Source organism: Boleophthalmus pectinirostris, unplaced genomic scaffold, assembly GCF_026225935.1.
Source record: "Boleophthalmus pectinirostris isolate CB_2022bp ecotype Guang Dong unplaced genomic scaffold, ASM2622593v1 HiC_scaffold_18, whole genome shotgun sequence".
NCBI classification, from domain to species: Eukaryota; Metazoa; Chordata; class Actinopteri; order Gobiiformes; family Gobiidae; genus Boleophthalmus; species Boleophthalmus pectinirostris.
The window spans coordinates 17,827,740-17,855,648 of record NW_026571133.1 but is presented as its reverse complement, the minus strand read 5'-3'; the positions used below and the strand labels follow the sequence as shown (position 1 = coordinate 17,855,648).

General features: G+C 38.9%; 1 protein-coding gene across 1 annotated transcript in view; it reads right to left on the bottom strand.

The window, feature by feature from the left end:
• Window positions 1–1,187: 1,187 nt before the first annotated feature.
• The window catches only part of iqsec3a (IQ motif and Sec7 domain ArfGEF 3a), a 64,254-nt gene continuing 37,532 nt past the window's right edge, over window positions 1,188–27,909 (bottom strand). Inside the window, 12 exon segments of the mRNA XM_055154122.1 lie at window positions 1,188–1,282; window positions 1,285–1,681; window positions 3,680–3,723; window positions 4,159–4,248; window positions 5,420–5,578; window positions 5,731–5,830; window positions 6,653–6,778; window positions 10,262–10,401; window positions 12,143–12,309; window positions 14,668–14,790; window positions 19,878–20,039; window positions 24,425–25,632. Coding sequence (XP_055010097.1) covers window positions 1,188–1,282; window positions 1,285–1,681; window positions 3,680–3,723; window positions 4,159–4,248; window positions 5,420–5,578; window positions 5,731–5,830; window positions 6,653–6,778; window positions 10,262–10,401; window positions 12,143–12,309; window positions 14,668–14,790; window positions 19,878–20,039; window positions 24,425–25,632 — 2,811 coding nt within the window.

Sequence of the window (27,909 nt, the reverse complement as noted above, 5' to 3'; positions counted from 1 at the left end):
AATGCATTCTTTTTGTTCCATTCTTATTTAAAGCAGGCTAGCCAACAGCACAGAGGCCATACCAATAATGCCAGCATTTGCAATACAAGCTGTATACACAAGCTTTTAAAATGTCAGCTAAAAAAAGTTAGGTAGAAGTGAAAAGACACAAAGGAATAAAAACTAAATGTGTGGTGCTGTCAAATATGTTTCTGTAGGTCTCCAAAAACACAGGGTAGTGATACAGTAATGAAAACAAAACATTTTCATATTCAGGCATAACACTGCGATCTTGGTAAAAACAATTTCCTGTTACCCTCTGAAAATAACAGTCATGATCCTAAATGTAAGCAATAACAACGGTGATTTGTTTGGTGTTGCAAAGCTTATATGATTGGATGTTTTTTTTTTTTCGTTTTCTTCTTCCTGTTGCCTTTCTGGTAAGCTATGGGAAATGATGACTATGTGTGAGATTTTGAATCAGCCAAGCCACAGAGGAGTAGATAATAAACACAGCTTATGAGACAGTTTTTGACAGATGGGAACAAAGATCATCCATCACTTACAAATCAGTGCAACTTGGGAACTAGATTTTGATGAAATCAAAGCTAGATTTTGATGGAACAGCTGCTTAGTTGTTCCTTGAGCAAGAAGCATGAAAGGAGGAAAGCAAAGTCATTTTTTCTTCTAGCCCTAGCATTTAGTGCAAAAAGTCTGTTTGCAGTGATGTCTTTTGGCACATCTGCATTTCAGTGTCAAGTATGAACGCACACACACTTACAGCACATAGGCGTGTGAAATCGAATGAGAGAAGCTCAACTGTAGCAGTCCTTGATCCACCCACTAAAGGGGGAGATTGAGTTATGTTTGACAGATTGCTGCTTTAAGTGGCAAGTACTGTACCTACATGAAATCCATCTAAGAACTATGGGAGTTGTTTTTTGTTTTTTTTCAGTAGAATTGACAAAAAGTTATAGAAATTTGTTAAAACCTAGTATATGTAATATTTCAAAATACATGTGGAATCGAGTTTATATATGTATGTGTTTTATTTTCAAAGTAATGTTTATCCTAATAATCTTATCTTAAATATATGCATATAGTGACATTATCTTTTTTTATTATAGCTCTTCCTCTTTGTATGTATATATATGTACATTATGCACTAGTACTAGGTAGTGAGGTGTCCGTGTGTTTCGCGGGGTTATTTACACCATACTCCGCGAGCCGCTGGGGGTCCGGTGCAAACTGAGACGAGGGTCCGGGGGTATGTACTGGTGGGGGTGGTTATAGGGTGGGGGGAGGGGGGGAGAGGCGGCTGATGCCCTCCGTCAGGGGAGCGCACCGGGGTAGACATGGCGGACCGGCTGAGCTGGTGCTGGTAGTGGTGGTGTGTGGGAGTCTGGCTGAGGAAGGCCTCCACGCGGCCATGTCCGCTGTTGTCCAGCATGAAGACTTTGACGATCTGTTGACACTGGATGAGCGCGTCAGGCCGCAGGTCCACCAGGCTGACGGCGGGCTGGTGCTGCAGGGGGACAGTGTGACAGGGGGTGCTGGTCGCAGACTGCAGCTCTGGATGCTGTCGGTGGCTCAGGCCCTGCTGGAAGAGCAGCTCCCCCTGGTGGTTAAGAAGGGCCGCGCTCTCTGGGGTCCGAGCCATGCTGCTGAGCTGGTACGTCTGAAGCCTGTTGTGAATTGACACCTAGTTTAGAAAACAGCCAAGAGAACAGCATCAAATGTTATAAAACTGGTTCCTCCTCTCTGACCCGTCAGCCCTCTTTTGTTTTTTGGGGGGTGGTTGGTGAACAGTAGACATACAGGGCATGCTCGGGTGCTGGGGTCAGTGAAGGACCCTCCCTTTCCCACAGGTATAGTGGGGGTGTTTTCAGATGCTGGAGACACGAGAGTGACACTGGGGTATGAGAGACTGCTACTACAGCTAGGGCCCGTGGTTCCAAAGGGGACACTGAGGGCCCCTGTGTCTCCCTTCCAAACCACTGTGTGGCGGTATGGTGACAGTGAACACAGGAGATTTGAGGTTGGGATCAGGCCATACAAAGTAGAGGGATGGGTGGAAGAAGAGGAGGAGAAGGAGGAGAGGTGTGAGCAGAGTGACAACCACGAACGTTGACAAGCAACACTCAGAAAAAATGCTGCAGAAGATTCAATATCTGTCCTACTTTTGGAACAGTAATTGTGTGTTCTTTATTTAATATACAATGTAATTATTTGCTCCTGACTAAATGGCAGTCTCCTAATAATCAGATGACAGCTACTTTTTAGTGCCAAGTGGTGAAGTATATCTCTCTGTAACATTCCACTGTATCATTCAGGAACAGCAGAATGCGCGTGGAAAGCTCCTGCTGTATTTCCGTCCGCAGGTGGGGCCGTGTGCAGAGGAGCAGGTGACGCTCACTGGTCACTGGCCTCAAACTGGAGCCTTGTTAGCTAAATTGGCTACACCTGCTCAGACTATGCACTGCACTTTTAACGTTCTGTCAATCACTATTTTGTTCTCACCACAGTACAAAGGACGCCGTCAACAAACAACGCCGTGTGAAAAAAAACCCAATACTGCCACGTGCATTCACGTCTTGACCTAGACATATTGCACAAGGAGTCAAACATCTTCACATTCATGCCTGGAGTATACACAGGCTCTTGTGAGTGACCCCTGTTTTTTAGAGATAGATGCGTTTGGACAGCTCCCCACCAACCATTGACATTTACTGTGGGCTGTGTGGCAGAGGGGAACGTTGCTGTTGAAGGTAGCTCAGGCAGGCATGAAGCCTGACCTAAGGTGCGAACATGGGTGAAATAATAAAGAAGAGGACAGACCCTCAAGCTAGTCCACACGATACACATGCTTTGATATCTGAATACGATGTTTAACTTTACTCTTTAGACTTTTTTAATGTAGTTTTGTAGATAAACAATACACCTTAATCATATCAGAGGAGATATCATATTGTCGACTCTTTTTGGCCTCTCACTGGGGCAGTTTACTCTTGTGGTGAAGCCACAAAGTGGGCATCAAAAACAAAGAAAGGCCATCTGCCTGAAGTATTTCAATAGCAAAGGCCCATGGGTAATGTAGCGCAACCTGTTCTTGCTTACAGAGACTTTGTGCATGACTGATTGTCCCTGAAGCTTTGGCAAAGACAGGTGACACGTCTGGGTCCTATGAGCAGTACATTTATCCACCCACATGGTGCAGTGTTAATTAATGTCACAGTGTTGGATGCGTTTTCACTAGCTCTAGCCTGCATGCCAGAAAGATTTGGATTAGTGAGGCTCGTTATTGTTATATCATTGATGTCAAGTAGGGACGTCCATTTAAGGTCCATCCTTGTTTATCTAGTTGGCAAGACTGTAAATGATATGCATAAGTGACATTTATAACAGCACCTGAGACAGCAGTCAGGTAGTTTTGCTTTAGGGGCTTAATATTCAGTAAGCTTGCTTTTGCTTGGGTACATTCTCTCTTTCAGAGTATGACATTTTATATTTCATATATGGTTTTGTTTACTCACTCACAGTTTTGCTTGACAACTTGCCTACAGCACGTTGTACAGGTATTTGACAGGTTATAAGGGGCCAGCGGACCTGAGCTGTTCCTTCCTTCATAGTTTTATACAGTGTACTCCTGAGTAAGAGACTTACCTGCTCAGTAGGACATGCTCTGTCACTAACCACTTACCTCCATCGCATTGTGTCCACTTCTGTCATCTACCTCCCGCTGCCCTGCACAAAAGCACAAGGGGAAAAAAGGAAAAGTATAATTATCGAGCAATGAATTATACATAAACAAAATAATTTTAAGAGGTGCCTGATTGCCTTTTTTATATATTAGTTTGTTTTAATTACTGGTTACACTTGTTAATTAATTAGTGGTTATTGTCAGAGTTGAGTCCAGGGTGTTGCAAAATGTGTTGTTGAAAACTGAAACATTATCTGTATATTATCTGTAGACTACAAATATATGTAAAGTATTTCAAGCAGACATTCACAAACCACTGCACATTTTTAGATGATGATACATTTTGAAGAATTGTGCAGACTCGTTTAAATGTTCCCACGTTTCAGCAGCTTTCCACTTGAAAACATTAACAGAATGACAGTCTGCAGTATAAAAATTAATCCTGAAGAACTGTCTTTACAGCGGCTTTTGAGACGCACCTGATGGAGAAGGTTGTTTGCCACGAAGCTCGAGCTGTGTTCCATTTTTCACCGTGTGCGCCTTCGCCCCCTGCTGTTTCTCCAGTTCCCCTGTGCACAACACAAGAACAAATTATTTTTATACCCAAGACAGGAACCAAAGCAACAAAACATCCAGGTACTGCTGCGGTGTGGGAGTGACAACCATATTAACCGCTGTAATTTGAGCCTCTTTCAAATGAACCTGGATAATATAAACACTTGTGGCACTCTCTAAGCTCCAAACATGACTCTTCATCTCTCTAATTAAACTGCACACTTGGTGGTAATTGCATGTCATTTCCAATCATGATGACTCAATGTGGTTTTGTCTCCTGCACTGCACAGCATTCTGATTTTGAAGAACAACTCTAAAACACACAGCAGTGAGACAGACTATATCAATCTCAGGGAAATTATTAGATGTATTATAAAACCTCCAGCATGTCTATGAGAATTAACAGCAAGAAAGTTCATTTTGGTGTTCATTTATATGGTCCCCCTGCTCTGGAGACAGGAACAATGTCTGCCTGTCACCGCCCTGCAAGTCTTCATATGTTTCTGCCTGCTCCTCCCAGCAGATACATCAGAACCCACTAGGAAGCCTTTCATCACCACTCGCAGCTTCAGAATGCTAAGGACCTAAGATATGTAAGTATGTATGTAAGTATGTGCATAAAAGACACTATTCAGGACTTCATACATAAGATGCTATTGAATATTCCAGCTAGAATGGCCATTGGGCAGTGGTACAAAACAACACACAAGCATGTAGTCCTCAAACATAAAATTTAAGATGCACTATGTAACTTTTCTGCTTGCAGGTTTGGTTGCCGCTATGGAGATGTTAATGCTTTGTCTGGATTGTGGGATTTTGCATTTATTTAAGTACATATGTTTTTATTTTTGAAAATGCAATACATTGAAAAACAAGCACTTTCAATGTAAGTGAACTCACCTCTCCACAGAACCTGTACGTTGACTTAACTGTAACTCTCCATGGAGATAGATCAGCTTAATGCCATACTATGAAAATTCTAGGCAAAGCCAGAATCTCTCCATGGAGTCAAGCAGGTGGCGAACACACCAGAAAAGTTACAAAGTTCACCTTTAATATGCCACATGTTAAAAAATGAGAACAACATGATGAAGAATGAAGAAATGTTATACTGTCTAATATTTCACACGCAAGTGATTAATAAGTAATTAATTACATTTGTAAAGAGAAAAAAATAGGACTTACATTCAATGCGTATCTGCTCCATCTCTGACACCTCTGCAATGGACTCTTTTAAATCCTCAACAAACTTGAGCAGCTCCTCCGCACTCTGTGCACAGAAGTTAAAAACCTGCTTCTTGTCTGAACCAAATGGTGAAAGGATGGTGATGCCATGGGGGTAATCTAATAGAAAACAACAAAAAGATTTGATAAAGTTCTCACAGAATAAACAAAAAAGACTGTTGATATTTATTTATATATGTTGTTGTCTCACTTCCTCAATAGTTATCAAGAGTGCTTCAGTTAAATGTGCAATCAATTTGTTTGTGACTTACATTCATTTTCAAAAAGATGGAACTGCATGCCAAGTAGGCCCATGGCTTTGCAAAAAGTGTATGCAGCAGAGCTCTTCTTTTTTGGACATAACTTCAAGATCTGCAAACAAAAAGACAAGCAAGAAATTACTAGAATTCTGTGAATTGTTCATTTCACCCTCAGTATGCGTTAAGCTCTACCTCTTCTGGTTTGGCAAATAGGATTAAAGCAAGACACCTTTCCGCAGATAAAACAGCATGTTGACAAAATGGATTAGCTCATTTTGGTTATATCAGGGCTGTATAAGCTTAATGTCTGACCCTGAGGTAGCCAGTGAGTTATCTAAAGTGTTTTGCCAAAATGAATTAGACCAATATGTCTCACAAGCCGTTTAGACAAACCGTGAAATTACACTGCTGAAATAGAGTGAAATCTTCAAAGTACTCCTCTATAGAGGTCTTGACTTGTTTTTTTTTCTTACTGTCAAAAGAAAATGTCCCACAGGAGTATACACATGGGTAGGTTTGAAAGCCCAGTGTAGAGAATCCACCCTAGCAATGAAAAGAAAACCTCTTATTGAAACCTAACACCCACAGCAAAAATGTGTTAGTGGTGGCTATACCTTATTATGATTCTCATTCTGTAATAAACAAACACTGAATCATTTAAAGTGCATTGAGCATTCTATAATTATAATACTATTAAAATAAACAAATAGCCAAATTATACTACAAAGTGACTACTACTCCTATCCTTTGGAAAATACAAAGGAAGGAAAGAGTTATGAAACAATCTTAAAGAATAGGAGCACCCTGGGGGAACAGCTCCGAGTCAGAAGAGATGGTGCAATGCAGCTGTCACAACAAAATAAGATTTTTAGATTTTGTTTTGATTTGATTTGTTATAATTACTTGGTGTTTTTAAGAGCACACAGGTACACACCACAATTAGATCATTGAAGAGGAAGACTTCTCTCTGGTGAGCTGCCTGTTTCTGGGGTTTGCTGACATCTGTCACCTCAAACAGACGGCTGCAGCACACCAGTCTGCGGTGAGGCACAGACAGCACCTGCACACACAGAGAGAGCTTTCAGATCACCTGACACATGGTTATACAATACATGATGAGACACACGAATATATGTGCATATTACAAGTAAAAGGTGGTCATTTACAGTGGGGCTAGTCATTCTGCCTCATTCTCCACAGGCTGCATGTCTTGTATAAATGTTGGTTCTTAATCTTATAAATATAAGATGTGTGTTGTTTGTTATGTGTCTGCGTTGTTACCAAGAAGCCATTCTCAACAACAAATGTAACCCAGCCTTGGCTCAAAGTTACTGAGTGCCTCCTTATGTACACATTGAAAGAAGATTAATGTTCTCTATTTGTCCTTAAGATGCTAACTAAGATACAGGCTGACAGTTCCTTTGAATATAGAATCTAATTGCATTTTTATTCATATCACTCTTTTCCAGACACCAGTTGTGGCTGGTGATATAATTATTTATATTATAACTATATATATTATATATAGGCTATATAGTAGTATAATGAATGCCATAAACAGACAGTCATTTTGGTCACCATTGGCTGAACTATATCTTGAATCAATATAAATAATCTGTCTTATATTTCATCAGTCCCCTGTTGTACACTTGCACTGCATTTGGTTATCACAATCACAGCACAACACACAGCCAAACGCAAAGTTTTTAAGCAGCAGTACAATCTGATCCACCACTCACACCCAGCCCCAAAAACACAACCTGATCCACCACTCACACCCAGCCCCAACAACATCAGCAAAACTACAATTAGAGGCTAGGGTCACAACACACATGAAAACATGGCATCAGTGCCACTCTTACAGTGCACACAGCAGAACCGGAGCACCTTTGTTGCACCCACAAGCTCATTTACGCACTATTTACCTGTAAGGCTCCAGATTTGCCCCAAACTAACAAAAACAAGCATCCTAACTTCTCCAGAGGATTGAAGCAAAGTGTACCCTCTATCCACTGTCCTTTGGGCTCTGTCTCCAAAACTGCTCTATTGTCCAATATGAAGAGATCAAACTGGTCCAAGTCCCGATCTAGCTAGGTCCGTGACGGGAGGTCCGGGAACCCAGTGCACCAACTCGTCATAAAACTACTCTTAATCCCAGTTCCCACTTAAAGTTGAAAGTTACGGCCAGTCCATATTAGGACTAGGGCACCAGGTAGACTGCTATGCCCAGGTGAAACATTTCTGCCCTAAAACAAGTGGGCAGAGACTGATAGAGCAGCAAGCAAATGCCCCAGGTCCCTGCAGCAGGTCTGTGTCTGTGTCTCCGCTGCTCTGAGTCTGATGAGTGGTGTCTCTCCCTCACACTCTCTAATGTGGAGGTTTAGGGGAAAGTAACTAGCTGTCACTAGCCAGTGTGCGAATCAAAATAAGAGCTGTAGATATACACTTCAGCCAGCTTAATGCCTCTTTTCTTCCTTGGCAGAAGAAGAGAAGACATGTTACTCCCTAAAAACTGTTCCTCAAATGCACTTTGACTTGAAGTTCCTATGGTAGTAACATGCTGCCAGTGAAGAATTGGAGCTGGGCGGGAGAGAGCCTACAGGCTGAATCACAATAGGTCATGATAAACGCATATCCATGGATAAATGGTTGTGAAGACCAATCAGCTGATTTGAGTTTGCCCTGAGCTATACCCCCAAGACGTACTTCAGGGCTGCAATGTAATGTAATGTAAAGCGCTGAATTTGACGTAAAATGTTCTCAAACTTCAGGCTCTCCCATAGAACTCCATTAAGTTCGCTCTGGCCCAGCGCACTCAAAGGGCAAATGCATGAATCAAATAAAGTGATATGACCATATTTGACATGATAAAATATGTTTATGCAGATACACAATCAATTTTGAACAAAATGTGAAACATATAGCCTAATACAAAATAAGGACTTCTTCCACCCTCTATTGATCAGCTGCCACTGCCTGACACACATCTTAGCAGATTGAGCTTAACCATCTCCTCAAACATGTAGTTAGAAACAGCCTTTACAAATCCTTATATTTTGTGTCAGTGCAAAACCATAGTACTGTATTCATTCACTATGCAATAGCTTATTTATATAGTAGGATTGGGAATTACATGGTTCCTCACGATTTGATACAATACATGATACATGGCTCACTATACGATATTATCATGATATGGCGATGCATGCTATAATTGATCAGATATGTTGCTGTTTTTTAAGAAACAAATACATTTTAGCAACACTATTTCTTTGTTAAAACACCACTTGTGCGAAGTTATTATGGAATATATCTATTTTAATAATCAAAACAGTGAATATGTCAAGTTTTCTTCCACTAAATAAGGAACAAAATTGTACACGTAAAAAGAACCACATTAGAAACTTCCCCTTAAATCTCTAGACATAAGCTGATTCTAACCCACTGACATGATTCAATCTTGAAGAGAGAAACTTTATCGAGAGCACTTTTATTTTCTGGCAGACGCCTCTTCTGGGCAGGAACAGTCACTTCCTGTTACAACGATCCATCACAGTTTGGCTCTGACAGCGTTCTCTGTCATCCTTTGACCACTCATCCATCACACAGATACACTTAAGAAGCTACACACACTAAATTAGAGGCGAAACACTCCAACAGTGTCCTTAATACCATAATAGAAATTATTGAATTGATCAAGACAATTTAAAGGTGCAAGTATGTATTGCCATAGAGACACAAAGTTAGTGGACCCTCCACTAGAAAAGTTACATAGCACACCTTTAGTTGAGTAAAGCTTGATTATTATTTTCTAATACTTTCTAAGTAAAAAAACATATCTGTGGGCAGCTGCCATTGCATTTCAAACAGGACAAGCTTGGAGGGACGTCACTGTAATATGTCTGCTGTGTTTGTCCATTTTGATTGTGGCCCAGTGTTTAACCCAGAGTCAGTTTGAGGACTGCAATGACAGCTGTGTATAATGTTGTGTGTGTTTTGGATGATGATTGCTCTGCTGATGAGACATTTAATGGCTAATAAATGGGCTTTGATAGCACTGCAGAGTCTAGATGCGTGATAAGGACATGAATAATGAGAAAATCACTTGCCTTGGAGCTTGGCACCATCTATTTCCATACTTAGTATTCAGTAACATTCATATTTCTGCTTGAGATGTATTTATGTACTTTAATCAGATCTTTTAATGTAGGAATACTAAAGAGCACCTTTTAGCCGAGATGAGATACCAAAGTTTAATAATGAAAGCAAAAAGTATTAGTACTTTTCAAAATAACTTCAAAATAATCATGATTATAAATAACAATAATACATCTTCAGTAACTAATGAACACAATACAATAGATCTTTCCTTAAATTGTAAGTTGTGTTGTGTAAGTAATCTCCCTTAGAATACCCACATCAGATTACTTCAATAGATAGACTACCAAGTAAATAAAGATGATTTTTTTACAACTACAAACACACAGCTGACCAAACTCTCAGCTCCTAAAAGCAGACAGTCAGACAAAAAGTTAATTCTCACCGTTTTCATGCCCACGATGGACTGTTCCACTTTGGACACATAGGTAACGTGGTCTTCGTTGGAGCGTAACTCCCTCTGCTGGATCCTCTCATAGATCCCCACCACCATGTCTCTGGGGATGTCTGCCCCGTCATCCACACCTGACACATAGTCAATACACAAGGACAGCTTTAATTACTACAGCAGCAGGTGGGATCTTATTGCTTATTTTGTAACTCAACTCAAGCATTATACAGCAGATGGTAAACATGTGTTACAGATTTAGTGTCAAGTCCCTCTATGGTCTGGTCAAAGCCTTTAAAAAAGACTAGTTTATAAATTTATATTTTTTAAGCATGTAATAACTGATAGTGTAACAATAGCCAATGAGGTAATAATGGCCAACAGGGTAATCATTTTGGCCAAGTTTAAATGTAATAAGACCATAATGTAATAACATGGCCAATAACATAATCACAGACATAATCCTGAAAATAATTACTGTCTTGACTTGGGACAGGGGGTCACATGCTTTAACACAAAGAAAGGAGTATAGATACTAGTATGTATATATTGATTGTTAATTGTATTTTAGTCCTTATTTTGGGATTCTTACCATATCCTGAGTTTAGCCACTGCATCAGACTGAAATGTTTGATGCAACCCATTATATACATGCGCAACACTGACTTGTTAATGATTCAGGATGAGTTTGGAGAAAATGAAGCTGTCAAAATTATGTGGGCTGTTAAGGATTACTTGCCATGAGGCCAGAGGGTAGTGCATGTTTTGGTTGAGAAGGGCCACTCTTCTTTTGCATTTTGTCTCACCTTGGCAATCATAAATTAATCATAGCTTGTGCTAATATTACAAAATACAAACAATGAAGCAAAGTAACTCAGGCAATGTATTTCTAATAAGCAAGTCTAGTGGATAAAGCCTGTTTGCATAGTATATAGCCTTTGTGGACAGGCTGTGATAGTGTTTGGTCTGTTTAATTGAGATAATGAATGCAGTAAGGTTGTCCCCATTGGTATCGGTTTCTTGTGCTTAATTGTATTTGAACTCAGACAATTAGATCAGTGAAGTATTCTTGTGTAGCAGTATGTAGAAGAGCTGAGAATAAAATGAGTAAAAAAAACATGGCATGGTATTTTATGGGAAGAATGGAGGGGGTCAGGAGCTCATCTCTGCTGTTTGCAGATGATACTGTCCTGATGGCTTCATCAAACAAGGATCTGCAACTTGGGGTGCGGGTGGCATTATTGTATAGTATTAAATGCAGTGTAACAAAATAAATACAATATACAGATATGCATATGTGTATGTGGAGCAAGAAACAGATACAAACAAGGAGGATGCCTAATTTTAATTTACATGAGATGCCAAAATTGATTTTTAGTTGAATCTAATTGTGGCAAACAGTCAAGATGGATCTAAATTGTCGTGCATCGACCTGTGTTTGCTCATTGAGAGCTCAGCGTACAAGCAAAAAGCATCATTTATCTTTTCTGCTGGGCAGATGTGCCTCCATCTGCAATGAAATGCCAAAACACAGTACTTACAGTTCTATACAAAAATCACACTGCTAAATCACACATTTTTCTCATTATAGCTAGGGAGTGGCATAACATGTTAATTGTGGAGTTTGAAATAAATTAGGAAAACATAAAAAGAAGGTAACAGTACATTAGACAAAGATAGGAGATAGTTGTTTTAGAGACAATATAATTTAATTTTATAAGCTTTTATGTAATATTAATCAGGAAATAAACTGTGAAATGGAGCATGAAGAGTGGTGAGAGACATACAACAAACATGTGTACAGTGGCCAGTCTCCATAGTGTTAAACAATATAATAATTTTTCTTATACATTTTCTAGTAATGAAAAAGTCATTTACCTCTTAAGTTGCGTATGAAATCCTCCAGTAGCATCTTGCGGTCAGGTTTGATGTTGGGACTGTACATGTCGGTGTTGAGCAGGATGATGGCAAAAGCCAGGATGAAGATGGTGTCAGGGTTGTGAAACTGTTGCACGATGTCTGGGTTACACATGCAGTAGCGTTGGCTGCAGGACCAAAGACAAAAACAAAGAAGAAATGATTAGTAATAACACTAGTTTGACAGCTATGACAAATGTGAACATCCATTTACCTGTCCATTAAGAAGTAGAACATGAATACTCGAGGTCAAAGAGGAAGAGGAACCAGACAATGATAAAACAGTTGACAAAAGCTTGTTAAAACCTGATTTATAGCTTTTGTTTTGCTTGTAGCTTTTGAGGCTACTGATAAAGCCCTATATTGATAAACTGTACATCTCCTTGTCCTAAGCTATGGTCACCCCCACGCACTATGCATCATAATGACTTTTTAGTTTTCTTCTGTTAAGCTATATCCCCAACATTTGAAAAACGCCTGAGCCATATTTAACCACTATGGGACAGTTATAGCCGCTGGTCTCTGGATTTATTAGGTTGTTACTGTGCCAGAGAGAATAAGCATAAACTTTAAAGTTAGAAACTTCACTTCAGAGCACTTTTATGTCATGAATGAGACAGTGAGGCTTGGCTTGACACGGGGTGCCCCAAACTATTTGTTGTTTCTGATACAAACCATGAATCTGTCAAGATTGTAGACATGAGGTGCTATGTGTATTTTTAATAACGGTGCCCAGGGGAGAGAGATAAATAGTTTCTAGTTAAAATGCATGAAGTCCTAGTTGAGGCGTAAACAAAACATAACAACATAGACAACAAAGTAAATTAAATAAATAAAAAAAGTTTAAAAAAATAAATGGAGTTTTTCACCTAAACTCACTGAAGTGAATGCGTACTTTAAGTCATTATTTCTGCACAGAAATTGTAGCTCCATAGCTCAGTAAAAAAACTTAATATGTGGCATTTTTTGAGTAGTAAGACCAGTTTTTGGGGAGCATGACCAATTTCAGTATTTAAAAGGATTTTGCACCATTTTGACTTGATGAACTAAAAAAAAATGTTGCATATGAACAGTTCCAACACAGTTCCAAGAGTACTTAATGTGTACTTTAAGGCCTTGTGTTGTCATTTCTAATGCAAGACTTTTTCAACAAGAGGATAACAATATTATACTGGACATTAATGCTTAATCATTTCTCAGGCTTGACACTTCTGCTGACAGAAAATGTTAATTACACAGTTGCTTTTGACGCCCACGGAAACATAATTTATACTGCATACCGGGTTTGCTCTGGGCCTGAAAAATATGAATCCATAATAAAAGGGCAGCGATGACACATGACTCGGTGCTCAGTGAAAGAGTTTGCTCACATTTGGCATTTACACTGCTTTCAGGCCTACTAACCATTGTGACAATATAGTTTTTGTTTTGTAACAAATTATAACTTTGGCAATGTCATAGCTGTCCATTTGAAACATTGGCCTTGTGTTGTATAATAGTTAAGGATACATAAACGTTCATGATTTTTATATATGTGCAAATGGTTGCCTTTTTTGTTTGAAACCCAAACTGAAAAAATACAAAGTTTATTCATTGGTATGTACTGCTGCTTCAAACAAAATGTATCCTCATACAGAATATATCATACATATGCGTATATAGAAAAAGCATTTACAATATGCTCTCTTAAATCCCCGTCACTAACTTCTGAGATTTCATTTTTGCTGTCTCATATTGTATCTTTGTATCTTTGTGTAATGTTTGTCTGTATGGGGACATATCAAAGCCCAGAAGCAAAAGAGGCAAGCAGGGAGAGGCTGTGACGATTATGCAACTGGGGTTATTTATAAACCCTTCTCCCTTGTTTCCTTATATCCTTCCCTGCTTCCTTTTTCCTCCACCCCCTTTTGCTGATGCCAACATGCAGAGCTAACCTGATGTCCAAACACTAGCAGTGCCAGCCCTCTCTGCCTCCTCCATGTGACAGTGATGGCGTTTTTGTCCTCATTGGGCACCTCCACAAATGTGACAGGTGGTTGTTACGCCAGAGGGACATGCTAAACAGTTAGCATTAGCACACGGTGCAGCAGCTGCTGCACAAACTGTGTCCTGATACTTGCTACCATGTAGACTGGCTATGTGGACACGAGTTGAATCATAAAAATGTTGTCAAAAAAGTCAAAAAAGGGAAATATAGAAAGTATGACTACTATATTAAACATGAAAATAACATTATGATCACTACACAACATACACATAGTATTTATTTTTTAGACCTTCACCAACTTGAGCTACAGTTGTAGTCTTGAAACAGGCTGTTACTGTATGATAATACCTCAATTATTACAAACAAAAAAGTCTACCCTTCCTCACTTATTAATATGAACCATGATATGCAAATCATAATAGAAAATGAGGCAGTACACGTTGTCCCTTGGTTTTTGCCTCTTCCAATTAGCCATGTACATAAGAAAGGTTGCAATTACCTGAAGGCCTCAATTAGCCGTTCCACCTTCTGAGCTTCTCCTTGGACTCGAATATGAGCTTGAAACTTCCTCAATGCTTCATCCAGCTCCATGCCTGAGAAGTCCATCTCATCCACGACACAGCTGCAAAAGGAGTGAAGAAATGTTCACATATTCACTTAATGCAAGGATTGAATTACAGTGACTATACAGAGCACAAATAATTTAAATCTATGTTTTATTATAATTTTTTTGTTTACTTTGAAATTTGATAATACTTATGCAAAGTATTTAAGGTGAGTGCTCAGAGTGGCCTCTGCACAGTCCCAGTTCCTCAGAGCAGAAAATCCACCCATTACCTGGCAACCCTTAAGCTTAATGGTTTTAATTAAAAAGGGCTAAATATCCTATTTGATGAGTGTGAGGGCTGGAAATACAACGAGTGCAGTTTCAGGGTGAATTAAGGTTTAGAAGTTAAAGGTGACTTTGAAAGTAACATTCATTTTGGGTTTAAAGTTTAGCGCTTTGATGTAAGACGTAGTGTGGCAGTAGAAAGTACCATGATAATCAAATATGAAATTAAAGTTGGTTTTGAACGCCCAGGTAGCCTTTCATGTGGTGTTTCATGTACTAGATAAGGTCAAGTTAATTACAACTAATGCTTTTAACACAGGATTAAGTTTTTTTTTTTTTGCTCTTTGAAATTGGAACTTGATCAACTCTCTCTGTCTGTGTGTCTTTAATGATCCTCTGGACTCTCCTAACAATGATGTAATATTGAGGGCAACACTACTGAGTTTAGAACTTTACCAATTCAGATGATTATCTATAACCTCATAACATTGTGCTACAAACCTGCAAAAGTGTTACATGGTAAACACCCCACAGTTACCCTTGCACCCAACCTTTGGATTCTATTGTATATGTACATATGTACGTACGTATGTACATACGTATGTATGTATGTATGTATGTATGTATGTATGTATGTATGTATGTAAAACTCACACTTGAAACTTCTGGCAAAAACATGTCACAGCAGCAGCAGAGTGCCTTATCTGCTGTCCATCCTTTCTATTGCCAATGCAAAGCTTGGATTGCAAAGTCCTTGTGGCAGTTACACACAAACACACCTATGCACAGCATACATTTAAGCCAGATGGAGCCTTATTTTGAGCAGCCAATCAGAAGATGACAAGCAGGTGGCATTTCTGGCTTTCCTGCTAAGCACTAAGCTGTCTATGAGTCACTGGGGGATAGAATTTTGTGAAGATTTTGTTAATAAATCTGTAATGAGTCTTGTCTTGTCTTTTGATCCTCACTGCACTTTATGGCTCCCACATATAATACTTTTTGTTAAACTGAATAGGAAAAGGCGCAGATCTGAGGCTCACCTCTGCGGCAAACACATAAAGCTGCTGTCACATCAGGCCAGATGTCTCACAACAGAAAGAAATGTATTTCAGCAAAACAGCATTTTTGTCGAGTTGGACTTGTGCTTTTCAGTGACACAGAGTTTGAGTCACAGCCAGTTCACGTCCAGTCCATGTCCTGTGTCCGGTGTGACAAATTAATCACAGAGATGGTCCAAGTATTTACAATGCAAATTGATGTGCGTGTTTTTTTTGTTTTTTTTTTAACATAAATTACACATAGCAATTTCAGTTAAGAACAATATAGTTGCTGCTCCTGTGACCTGGCCCCAGGTAAGTGGAGATGGATGGATAGTTACTAGAGTAAAATATTAAATATAAAACCAAGTACAATATAAAACCAAAATACACTTTACAAATATAAACCTGGCAAGAAATTAATTAATTTATTTCTGAAAATGATTAGTTTAACTACTTATTCCAAGCCTGATTTATGTACATATACATCATGAATCAATAACGGAATTTTCCATTAGCCACAAAATGATGTATGATACCAAACCAAAGTTAATCTTCTACAGTAGTGTAAAATGCATGCATACCTGCACATAGTAGCACTTGACACATAAAATATTCTGAGTGATTTCTACATTATAGTGAATGCTTTAATGCACAATCCACCATAAATACACAAGAGAGCACTTTCCCATCATAGATATATTCAATATCACTTCCACTTGAACGCTAATGTTTGGATATTCACTGGTCACAAAGGTACAATATATGTCCATGTATGCCAGTGTTACCTACTGTGAACTGAGGTTTGAAGCTAAAAGCATAATCCTGTTACTGGGCCAACCACGGAGACACTGTGGAAAGAAAAGGCTAGGCTAAGTGCTGTCCCGTGTAGGTCTAACCTTGAGAAAACTGTACAGGTAAAGTAATGGGACCTGCTAAATGGTACAATCTAATTCTGCAATATAAAAGATAGAATCACAGTGAAGAGGATTATGCGAGTTATAAACGCTGAAGGACAAAGAATCTTTTTTAGCTCAAAGCAAATGAACGTCATTGAGTTAATGATCTGAAATGAAATGTAGAGGGTCTAATGAGTCACATACTCGTATATATAAAGCCATGAATAACACTTCAAGGGGTCTTGAAGTCATTGAGGTTTTCATTATGTACATGTCATCACAATATACTGTACACTATAGTCAGTTTTTTCATCATATAACTCTATAATCTTGTATAATCCTCACCTCATTTATATGCATGCCATTTTTGTCTGATTTGTGAAATGTTTCATGTCTTTTTGCAAACCAGGCATAGGTCAAGGCAAATCATGAATTATTTTTATAATAATGTAATAGGGTGTGTAAGGAAAAGAGTCTGGAATAAAATCTATAAAGGCAAAATTGCTATCCATACCACTCCTCGGTGCCAGATGAGCCCAAAGAAATACTGAAATACCAGAGAAATACTGTCTTTGCCCTTATAACTTTACTGTTGCAGTTGAAATGTCAAAGTAAGACACATGTTATTTTTATTTAATTATTAAAATGTGTAATATGAAAGTTTTCTGACGGAGGGACCATCATATATTATTGCTTTGCCTGAAATGTTCCTCAGTATGCCATTCAACTTATCCATCTCCACAGAGACAAATAAGAGATGCCACCAGGCCATATTCCAGAGGTGAGCCTGCTCACAGTAAGAACGCATGTTTTTCTAGGTATTTCTTAAGCAATTCAAATGCCTGTAACTGACTTGTTGCAAGTTTTCAAATTTTCATTTGTTTTATTCCTATCTTTAGACCGAACCTTTGCGGCCACTATAGGCAATTTTACCTCCTCGTCTGCCTACATTACCTGTGGTGTGCCGTTAGGTTCTATTTTAGGTCCCATTTTATTTTCTATTTATATGCTCCCCTTAAGACACGTTATAGCCTGCCATAACGTGTCTTACCACTGCTATGCTGACGCAAGCCCCGGGGTCTCAAAATGGCCGCCCATTCAGGTCAGTGGGCCAAACTCAAATACTCATGACTCCAGATTAGCTTAGCCCGGCTACGTACTTTCGGTGGCTCTGGGCTGACTGAGCAAGCACAGTACTGCTCTTTTCTCCCGCGGGCATGTGAATGCAAACGAGCACATGCACGGCGCGCGGTCTCCTGTATCAGGTGATTGCTTTGACCAATCAGAGCGAGAGGAGCTAGTGCGAAGCAGAGCGGAGCCAGAGCTAACGATTATAAAGTGTTTTTTTAAGACAACTGAAGGATTTTGAGCTGAGAAAAAGTTTATGATCTAAAAATAGATAAAAATCACCACAAAATCCAACATTTTTGAAAGTTGTAGGTGCCCTGTCAGCCAAACACAAGCAGTTTGTCATTACATTGCACTCTATGAGAAAAATCCTTTCTCAGCCCTGTGGATTTTTTCCGCTGAAGTACCAGTGAGTGGCCACTACGTCAACGGGAGGCAGCTACAAGCTAACAATACCCTATCCAGTTAGTTTAATAGATCCATGTACTGATGACACACAAATCTGCCTCCCACTGAGACCAAACGACCCTGGGAGCCTGGCTGCTGTATTAAACTGCTTCAGTGATGTGAAGATTCGGATGGTGCAGCACTTCCTATAACTAAACAGCTCCAAATTTGAAATCATTTTAATCAATCCCCCCCAATCCATCTCCCATATCAGCAATAGTCTCGGCCCTCTCGCTCCCAACATCACTCCTGCTGCCAGAAACATCTCACCTCAACTTCACTTCACGTCAAAAAAGTCACCCAATCCTGTTTTCTCCATCTCTGCACAATTAGCAGAATCAAATCTATCTATCCTCTACCACCGTAATCTTTAAAAAGTCATCCACACGCTCATCTTCTCCCGTCTAGACCATTGCAACTCTCTCCGATCTTGACTCCAAATCCATCTCCCGCCTCCAACTAGTTCAGAACACAGCAGCTCAGCTCCTCATTGGTTTTAACAGACACCAACAAATTACCTGTTTTAGCTTCCCTTCACTGGCTGCCTATGTGTTCTAGAATTCATTTTAAGATTTTACTGACTACTAAAGGTTGTTTAGGTCTTGCACCATGTTACATTTCAGAACTTTTAACCCCGTATGAGCCCTCCCGCAGCCTTAGATCCTCAAGCAGGTTCCTGTTAGCTGTTCCAAAGTCCAGGCTTCCACCAAAGGGTGATGGAGCCTTTTCAGTCTGCGCACCTCGGCTTTGGTATGACCTGCCTGAAGAGGTAAGGCTCACACCATCAGTATCATTTTATAAATCACTTCTGAAGACTCACTTTATTCAATTTATTTTTATTTATTTATAATAATTAACTGGATTATTTGTATCATTGTGTTTTTGTATGCTTTCTGTATGCTATTTTTATGCTTTTTGTATTATTTTTTGCTGCTTGTACAGCACTTTATTTAGCACTTTTAAAAACAAGCTTTACAAAGATTTATTATTATTATTATTATTATTATTATTATTATTATTAATAATAATAATAATAAGTTTAACACCATACTATGGATCATTCAAGGTGGCAGGCACAAGTTATATAGTGCGTGTTTGAGTGTATAGTGCATCTTTGAGTCTCTTGTCATTTTGCTACTTATTTTGATTTTGAATGTATTAATACCATTTATATTTTTGCTCTTTATTATTATATTAATTGCGTGAGCTACTGTGTGCAAATTGTGTGCCCTTATGGAAGTTTGTCTAAGTCTAACTGTATGTGTATGTTGTATGTGTCATGCATATTTTATGTTGTTCTTCTAATTTATTCAACACCAAGGTGAACAAAAAGATCTTCAGAGGAAATATTGCATAAAACACTCACTCAAGTACATCTCTGTTGAACGGCTTCTTGCTGTTTCCCAGGAACTCTCCGATCATCTGGCGACTCAGGCCCTTCCTCTGCAGCAGGAAGTGGGCTACACCGATGGGAGTGTCTGGGATGAAGCCTCTGGAAATCAGGAACTGCAAGCCTTTGTCTGGGTTTCTAATAGAACAGTGAAGACATGAGAGAAGTGAGTTTAAAAAAAAAAAAAAACTCACTCAGCTTTGTCCTGTCACTGATGAAGATGCTGAAGTTTAATCTAAGAGACACTCAAAGGTTAATTAAATAATCGTATTCATCCCTTCACTAGGTTACAACATTCATTAGCAGTTGCATGTACTGCTACGATCTACTTAAAGAACAAATGGCCCTGCATGCTTTTCCACAGAGTGCCTTTGTAATTGTTTTCTTTCACATGGTTATGAGCAGTTTTATTTGTCTCATTTTTCCCCTTTATTGGCTGTAATGCCTTTGTAACAGCATCCTAAAATGAATATTGCACAGATATCATCAGCTAAAATTTGTTTTTAAGCAGTCCAAAGGAGAATCAGAAAAAAAAAGTATTGCCATTGTCAGTGAGCAAAATTCACAGCTAAGGAATGTGCTTTGGCAATTCGATGCGTTATATATATATATAAAAAAAGCATAGCATAATATCAGGTGTTCAAAGGTAAATAAACTTTGACAAACTATAAAAATATACAGCAGTGCTATTAAAATATGCATTCTCTTTCCAATTTATTTAAGTTTTTCAGTGAGAAGTCACTAGGACAGGGGTCATATAAGTTAAAAATGTATCTGGGTGGTTCAAGGTTTTTCCAACCCACTGCTTTTCAAATATTGTCTCAACATCTCATTGCTTTTCATGAATTACTTTTCACAAACAAATGCTTCACACTGGTGCCTACAGTCAGGCAAGTTTTCGGCCCAATGCATTCAGATACCCCTATGTATATTGACTATTCATAACCCCTATTAGGCACAAAAGAGAGATGCTCCAGGGACATTCTCCATTACTGCCTCAAACTTTTGCTCCGTACAGTGCTTAAAACCTTTATGTAATGGGGCAGTTTGTGTGCTCCCTCTAATGGGCTTACTAAAGGGACGAACTGGACGCAGGGGAGAGATAGAGAGAGGACAGTGTGGAGTACAGGGCAGGACAGAGGCTTGGAATAGGACCAAACAAAGCAGATGTTTGGAAACAGAAATATGGGACCCAAGGAGCAGCTGCCAAGGCAATATGGCTAAATCCCATTTCATTAAGAGGCAATGGGAGATGCATTACACATGGCGATATACTATATTACCTCCTCACAAGTGGTATTTAGAGGAATATATTTCACAAAACTTTATAGCAAGACTATATAGTAAAGCTATCTTAGATTTTTTTTATTTCAAGAAATACATGTAAATGTCATAAATTAAAATAAGCTAGTTCAGCCAGGTCATGGTAAAAAGAAATATATGTTATCATTATAGGAACAACTCTTTTGTTCAAATGTACACACTACATAGTTGCCACTGGATCAGAATATGTTCAAGAGAAAACAGCCTCTCCTACATGCTGAGGCACTATTCCCATCTCCCATTTTCTGTCTTGTGTCTTCCATAAATACAGCTCTCCTTGATATTCACTTTACTATCAGTCTGTTTTACTGCTAATACACAGATGTTTGAATGCTCAGCCTGCACTGTATTTTATGGCCTATACAAGCGTTTCATTGCCTGCACTTCAGCTTGTGCAGATGCAGATGTTACAGTTTCATTACTAACCATAGATAGATTTATGTAAGAAGGGCATGATTGTTGCTGCTATAACTATAAACTCCTCAAAAACTCCACAAATTAAAATATAGTTCTGGTTTGATACAAATATATGCAATTACATTTTATTTTTTTTAAAACTCAGTAACAAGCCTGGTCTTGATTGGATCTAATTTTGGAAGATTTTCTTTGATTGCCTTTAAGTAGATAAAATAACTGTATTTCAGAGCTAAATTGGTGATTATCTCTGTACTCATAGGTTTGCTGCAAAAATAAGCACAGTAATTAAGTCCAAGTGCCTTAACATGTTATAAAATGTAAATTAGAATCACCACGACAAAAAATGTAGTTACTTTGACATTATCAAAGTTTAGTGTAAACTAAAATATATTAAATGTTTAAAGGTGCACTATGTAATTTTCTGCCATCATGGAGATGTTGCTTTCCCTGAAATTTTTCACAGTATGTTATTAAACTTATCTATTTCCATGGAGACGAGCATCATGCCAATTTACAGACCCGATTTGTGGAAAGGTTGGTCCTCTTGCAGTAAAATGCATATTTTTCAAGGTATTGTTTTATTATAAGAAACACTTATAATTAAATAATAATTATAATAATAAGCTAGTTTAATGTCATACTGTGGTACACTCCAGGGAAAGCAATCTCCCTAGAATATCTCCATGAACACAACAAGGCACTGGACTGGTACCAGAAAAGTTACATAGTACACCTTTAGCAGCATGAACAATGCACTTTCTGTAGCTGTGATCACATGACTATAGCTTAACACAACATTAAACTTGGACATTGATGAATAATAAAATTGTGTTACTTTGGAACATTGAAATATAGGAGAATTTACTAACTACATTATGTTTTCTTTACATTGTTCTTTCTGCCAAGCTGACACTCACTGCATATGCATGATTTTGTTCAAACAGCCAGAAAATATCCCACATTTAGCCTAAAGCAAAGCAGCCTGTTTAAGATGCACAGGCTACAGCTGCGCAGGTATTAGGGGGAGGATATGAACTGGTGGAACTAATAAGCCTCCAGCTTTATTGCCCCACCTCCTGTGCATATATTTCTGCTCTCCTTCCTCATACTATCTCACACTTCCTCTTTTAAACCAATTCATTAAATCTGAGCTTATCTGTGAAGGTGTTTGATTAGAGAGGATGGAGAGGGGGATTGCTGATAGACAGAAATGTTCACTATTAAATTATCTTATTTTTAAAGGCCATATATCTGTTAAGTTAAACGTTATCATCTTAAATCAAGTTATTCGCCATGGGGAAAGGAGTATTATCTAAAACTAAAGCCTCTGGTGCTATGTGGGGCCATCTAGAGTTTGAGTATTTCTTCTCCTTTGGGTTTATCATTATTTAGAACTACCTTATCCATGTTCAGCCTAATATTAGAGCATGTTTAGCTCCAACTGAAAGCTAATTTTTTGCAGTGTTACATTCCAATATTAAGCCTTTGGCTAATCAACTTCTATAGGAAGCCTGCAATAGGATATAATAATGCAATGTTCTTCTGCTGCAGTATGATTAGTGAATATCTTAGTTCACAAAACAGTTTTGAATAATTCACTGCAGCAAATCTAGTTCATATGGAGAAATGACTCTAACTATTGTTATCAGCAATAAAATATGCAAATTGTTCTAAAACTTGAGTTATAAGTTTTCAATGTCTCATTATTCAAAAAGAACTTATAGTGAAATTTGTGGCTAATGAGTATTTTACATAATGTTTGTATAATGAGAGTTCTTTTTAATTAATAGTTGCTATAGTGCACATTCAAACATCTGCTTATTTAAACACAATTTGTTAAAACATAAACATTTGAGAAAATAACAATATAAGTGTTAAAATAAAACAATAAGTTTGTAATCTTTAATCTTTTAGTGAGACGAGAAATGTGGCACAACAAGTACGCAACTTTTAACATGAATTAAGACAAACCTTAAAAAGCTGCATGTCTATGGTAATTTATACAGTGTAATTCTATTAGTGCATCTGATTGCATCTTCTATCTCTCTTATTGATTTTCCGCACTGACATCTCTTTCTGGGAAAACAGAAGGCACCTCAGACAACCAGGGAGCTGTGCCTGATACTGTTTGTTCTTTGAGCGCGATGGGGAGCTGTGAAGAAAAACGTTTTGGCTGCAGCGTTAGCCCAGAGGTACCCCATCAAACTTCAAGTATGGCCCCAGAGAGATGGGCGCATGAGTTCAGAAACCAACCACACTTCTGCTGATGTCCTGCCACACTCCTGAAGGTATGAAAGAGGTACAACTATTCTGCTGCAAAGTCAAGACACAATGCTAGAGCCTATAGCATATAGGCCTTATACATTACATTACATTACATACATTTATTATACATATTATGTATGTACATGGTGAACAGAACACCAAAATGTAGGTTTTCAGTCATGATAAGGCTAGGGCTAATACAGTATGGATGTTGGATTTTTAAAATAATGTTGTACCATATTTACATACAACCAAAAACTGCATCTTAACTATTTACAGACTAAACTGTGAGTTGTTTATGCACCCTTCTTAGATATTTTTTACTAACCCTGTTTCATCCCCAGTCCAATTCTGTTAAAAAAAAAAGTCATAATTTAATTAAATTTTTAAGTATTTCATAAATACATAATTTATCTATTCCATGTTTAAATGCAGAAATGCCTGAAATGTATTAGAATTGCCTTTTACATTAAAAAAAATAAAAAATCTCTCTCTCTATATATAAATGTAATAATTACACGTTGAAGAGGTTGAGCCCGATGCGGTACAGGCGCTTCCTCATGACGTCAGTGGACAGCGTGGGTGACTTGCAGCTGGCCGGGTTCTCACAGTGGTACCGGGGAAGGCTCAGGATCATGGCCTGCAGCGCCTCTTTCGATGAAGCTTCCGACGTGGAACGCGCCTCTGTTGAAGCGCTACTACTGCTCATCTGTTCTGAACTGTTATCTGCCATCTCCGAGCTACACCTCTTCACCTCCAAAGTCTCTACCACTGGAGAGTGTCCTGGGACCGCCTGCTGGTGTGTGGCTGTAGTTGGAGGGGCTTGGGGTGGTTGTACGGGGGGCGGTGGAGGTGGAGCGGGGATTACTATGTCTTCTACTGGCGGGATTTTATCTAGAGGTGTCAGTGGGGGTTGTTCCAGCTCTTCTTCACTGGGAGGTGGAGCAGGGAACTCTACATCTTGTTCATCCATATCAGCTATCTCCGTTTCTGGGGGAGGGGGCGGAGGTTCTTGGGGTGGTGGTGGTGGAACTGTAGTTTTCACTGGGACTTCAGGTGGAGGAGGAGGGGGCGGTTGCTCTTGAGCCGTGGAAGCTGGCGTGGGTGTTGAAGTAGCTTGTTGTTGTGTGCAGCTGGTCAGGTTTACCGAAGCAGATGTCTCCACCACGGATGACGAAACCGTAATATTCTGGTTGTCTATCTGAACAGTCACATCGCGTATGGCCATCATCAGTTTGCTGGCACTTCTTGACAGTTCACTTGGATCTGTAGGACCTTGAGATTCGCCACCTTCTCCTCCTCCACTTGTTGCATCGGAAGTAAATTGATATCCACCTCCTTCCTGCAAAGAGCACATTGTCTTGAGACTCCAGTTGCTCAGAGCATCATCTATAGACTTGGCCAGTGACTGGACTTGCTCTGTAAAGGAATCTTCCAGGTCGGTCAGGGTGCCTCCCACTGTGGCGGGCAGTGAGGGGGAGCGCACAAGGGGTATGCCCGCCAGGTTGCAGCCTTCAGCCAGAGCTCGTTCAGCGGAGAAGCCCTCGGTGTTGGGGACTCGGACTTTCCGCATGGAGATCCGCCTGGGCAGCCGGCTCTCCAGGAGGGAATTACGGATCTTCTCAAAGTTCTTGCTGAGCTGGTACTGGCGGAAGGCGGTCTGGATCTTGCAGGCAGCGCGGCGCGAGATGAAATGCCCGCCGTACTTCTGCTCTAACATTTCGATCTACAAAAGAATAAAACAAAAAACAAAATGTGAAATTAATTAGCTTTATTTAATATGATATCATTGACAGGCTTCCACTGAGAATGACTGGCTGTACAAATAAAGGTTAAATGACTCAGCGGAAATGTTGTGTGCAGTTGTGAGGTTTGATGAGATGATTGTTGGCTATGAGAGGAGGAAATGAAAGAGATTAAATTATTAAAGGGGTTATAGCCCCTCAAGGTCTCCATGTGCTACATATTGGTAATATTAAACCAGGACATTTTTAGTATTTGCTTTTTTATGGCCCATTGTACTATACTAAAACTAATAGCACCTTATTAGCATTTTGTGACACAATGAAAATGCATTACAAATGTTGAGTGATACTTGTCAAGCAATGAAAATCAATATGTAGAAGAAAAAAGAGAAGAAAAACTGAGAATTAAAGTAACTTGTATTCCAAGCTTATGGTAAATGAGTAAATGAAAAATAATTATTATAAATAGCTGAATTAAATATTTAGTTACCAAGCCTGAGGTGCACCGAAACTCTATAAAAACTTGCTGAGTCACAACATTTAGAAAATTTTTCATTTCTTCACCAAATACAACCCATTATCTCTGCATATCCCACAGAGACGTTCTCCTTACAAATCAAAATTGTCTAAATGTGGAAAAAAGCTATTAATCTTTCTTGTGAAAAATTGCCCAAATGCTGTGGGAAATAGATAGAGATGTAATATAGCCACGTTCGCCTGGCAGCAGCTCAAACAGTAGAATGAAACCTCTTTGAGTTTCCCAGAACAATCAGGTTGTGGAAGTGCCCTTATCTCGTCTGTACACTGCTCTGCTCATTTTGAAATCCTTTTTGCTTAAGTTCAATCAATGAATGTACTCCTCTCTGTGATCTAATTTATCATAAGCCAAAAGTCTTTTTACATATTTCTTGCATTAAACAAAAGAACAAAATGTGTTTTTACTGTACGAAGATGCAATTACCACAGATTTAATTTTAGAACATAAATACACCAGCTTTTCTTTCCCATAACGGTTAATGTTTTGTTAATTTTTTTAGGTAATCCAAGCCACAGGCGGGTCTAAAGATAGTGAACTGTGTGCCAAGAATGCATTAATGGTGAAAAAGAAAATAGGAAAGATATATGACGTAATGCTAGCGCTATTTGCTATGCCAATTAATATGCAAAACACAAAACATACCATTTTCAGTGACAACCCCATTAATATATGCACTGAATTGAATTTGCCCTAAATCTATCAAAGCATGAACTAAAAGTTAAGACTACATCGAAATCTCTAACCTTTTTAAGTCTTTTGAAGGTCAGTTAACCAGGGCGTGCGCACATCTCGCTGCAAAGAGGTGCTGATTGGCTGTAATGCCTCGAGGCTTTGCAATTTGTGGTAAGTGGTAAGTTCAAGTCGACACTGCCTCCCTCATTGTCATTGGAGATACGCAATCACATATGAAGCTCTTTAGAATAGACCAATGATACTGAAAATCCATCTTATCTAAAGCATTTACATTTCACTGCAGTGCCACTGTGAGCCAAGTGGGACGGAGTGAGAATATTAAGGTGCTTTCTGAATAGGGTGCACCACTGTTTGATAGGGACATCTCTGTGGATCCTGTTTCCATCCATTCTAGAGCATCCACACTGAATATATATCACCTATCCCTTATATGCTATAAAAATGGCTTGAGTCATGACATTCACTTTTAAAGATGCCCACACAGGTTATATTAGATTAACCTCAGTATTTATTAAGATGTCCCTTCTCCAAACGTCTGCCATGGTCTTCAGCAGCAGGTGACCTTTATACACTGGATGTGATCTCATGACAGTTGTTTATTACCTTAGTCAAATAGGTTGGGCTTTTGAATTTTCAGGAAGGGCCAAGATAGATTTTTGTTCAATGGACAAATAATTTATAAATGAACTGAACTGAGTGGCAGCTCTAGCTATTCAAAATGGATCCGTGCACAGGAGCCCATCAAAAGTTGACATATGAAAAGGAAAGATTTAGCCATTAAGTCTAATTTGCCACTATAGTCCCAATCAGTATCCTATTTTATGTGCTTAACCATTCCTTTATTTTCAGCTCACCCATGCAAATACAGCAGAGAAGCTGGTGTGTCCTGTTTGAACTAGCAAGACATGTAGGCCTCATACAGTAATGAGGTCTGTTCTTTGAGTGCTACTAGATTTTGTTCTGAAAATACATATATATCTTACTGAACAAAACTTTGCTACCTGAATGCTGGACCAACAAAAAGGAG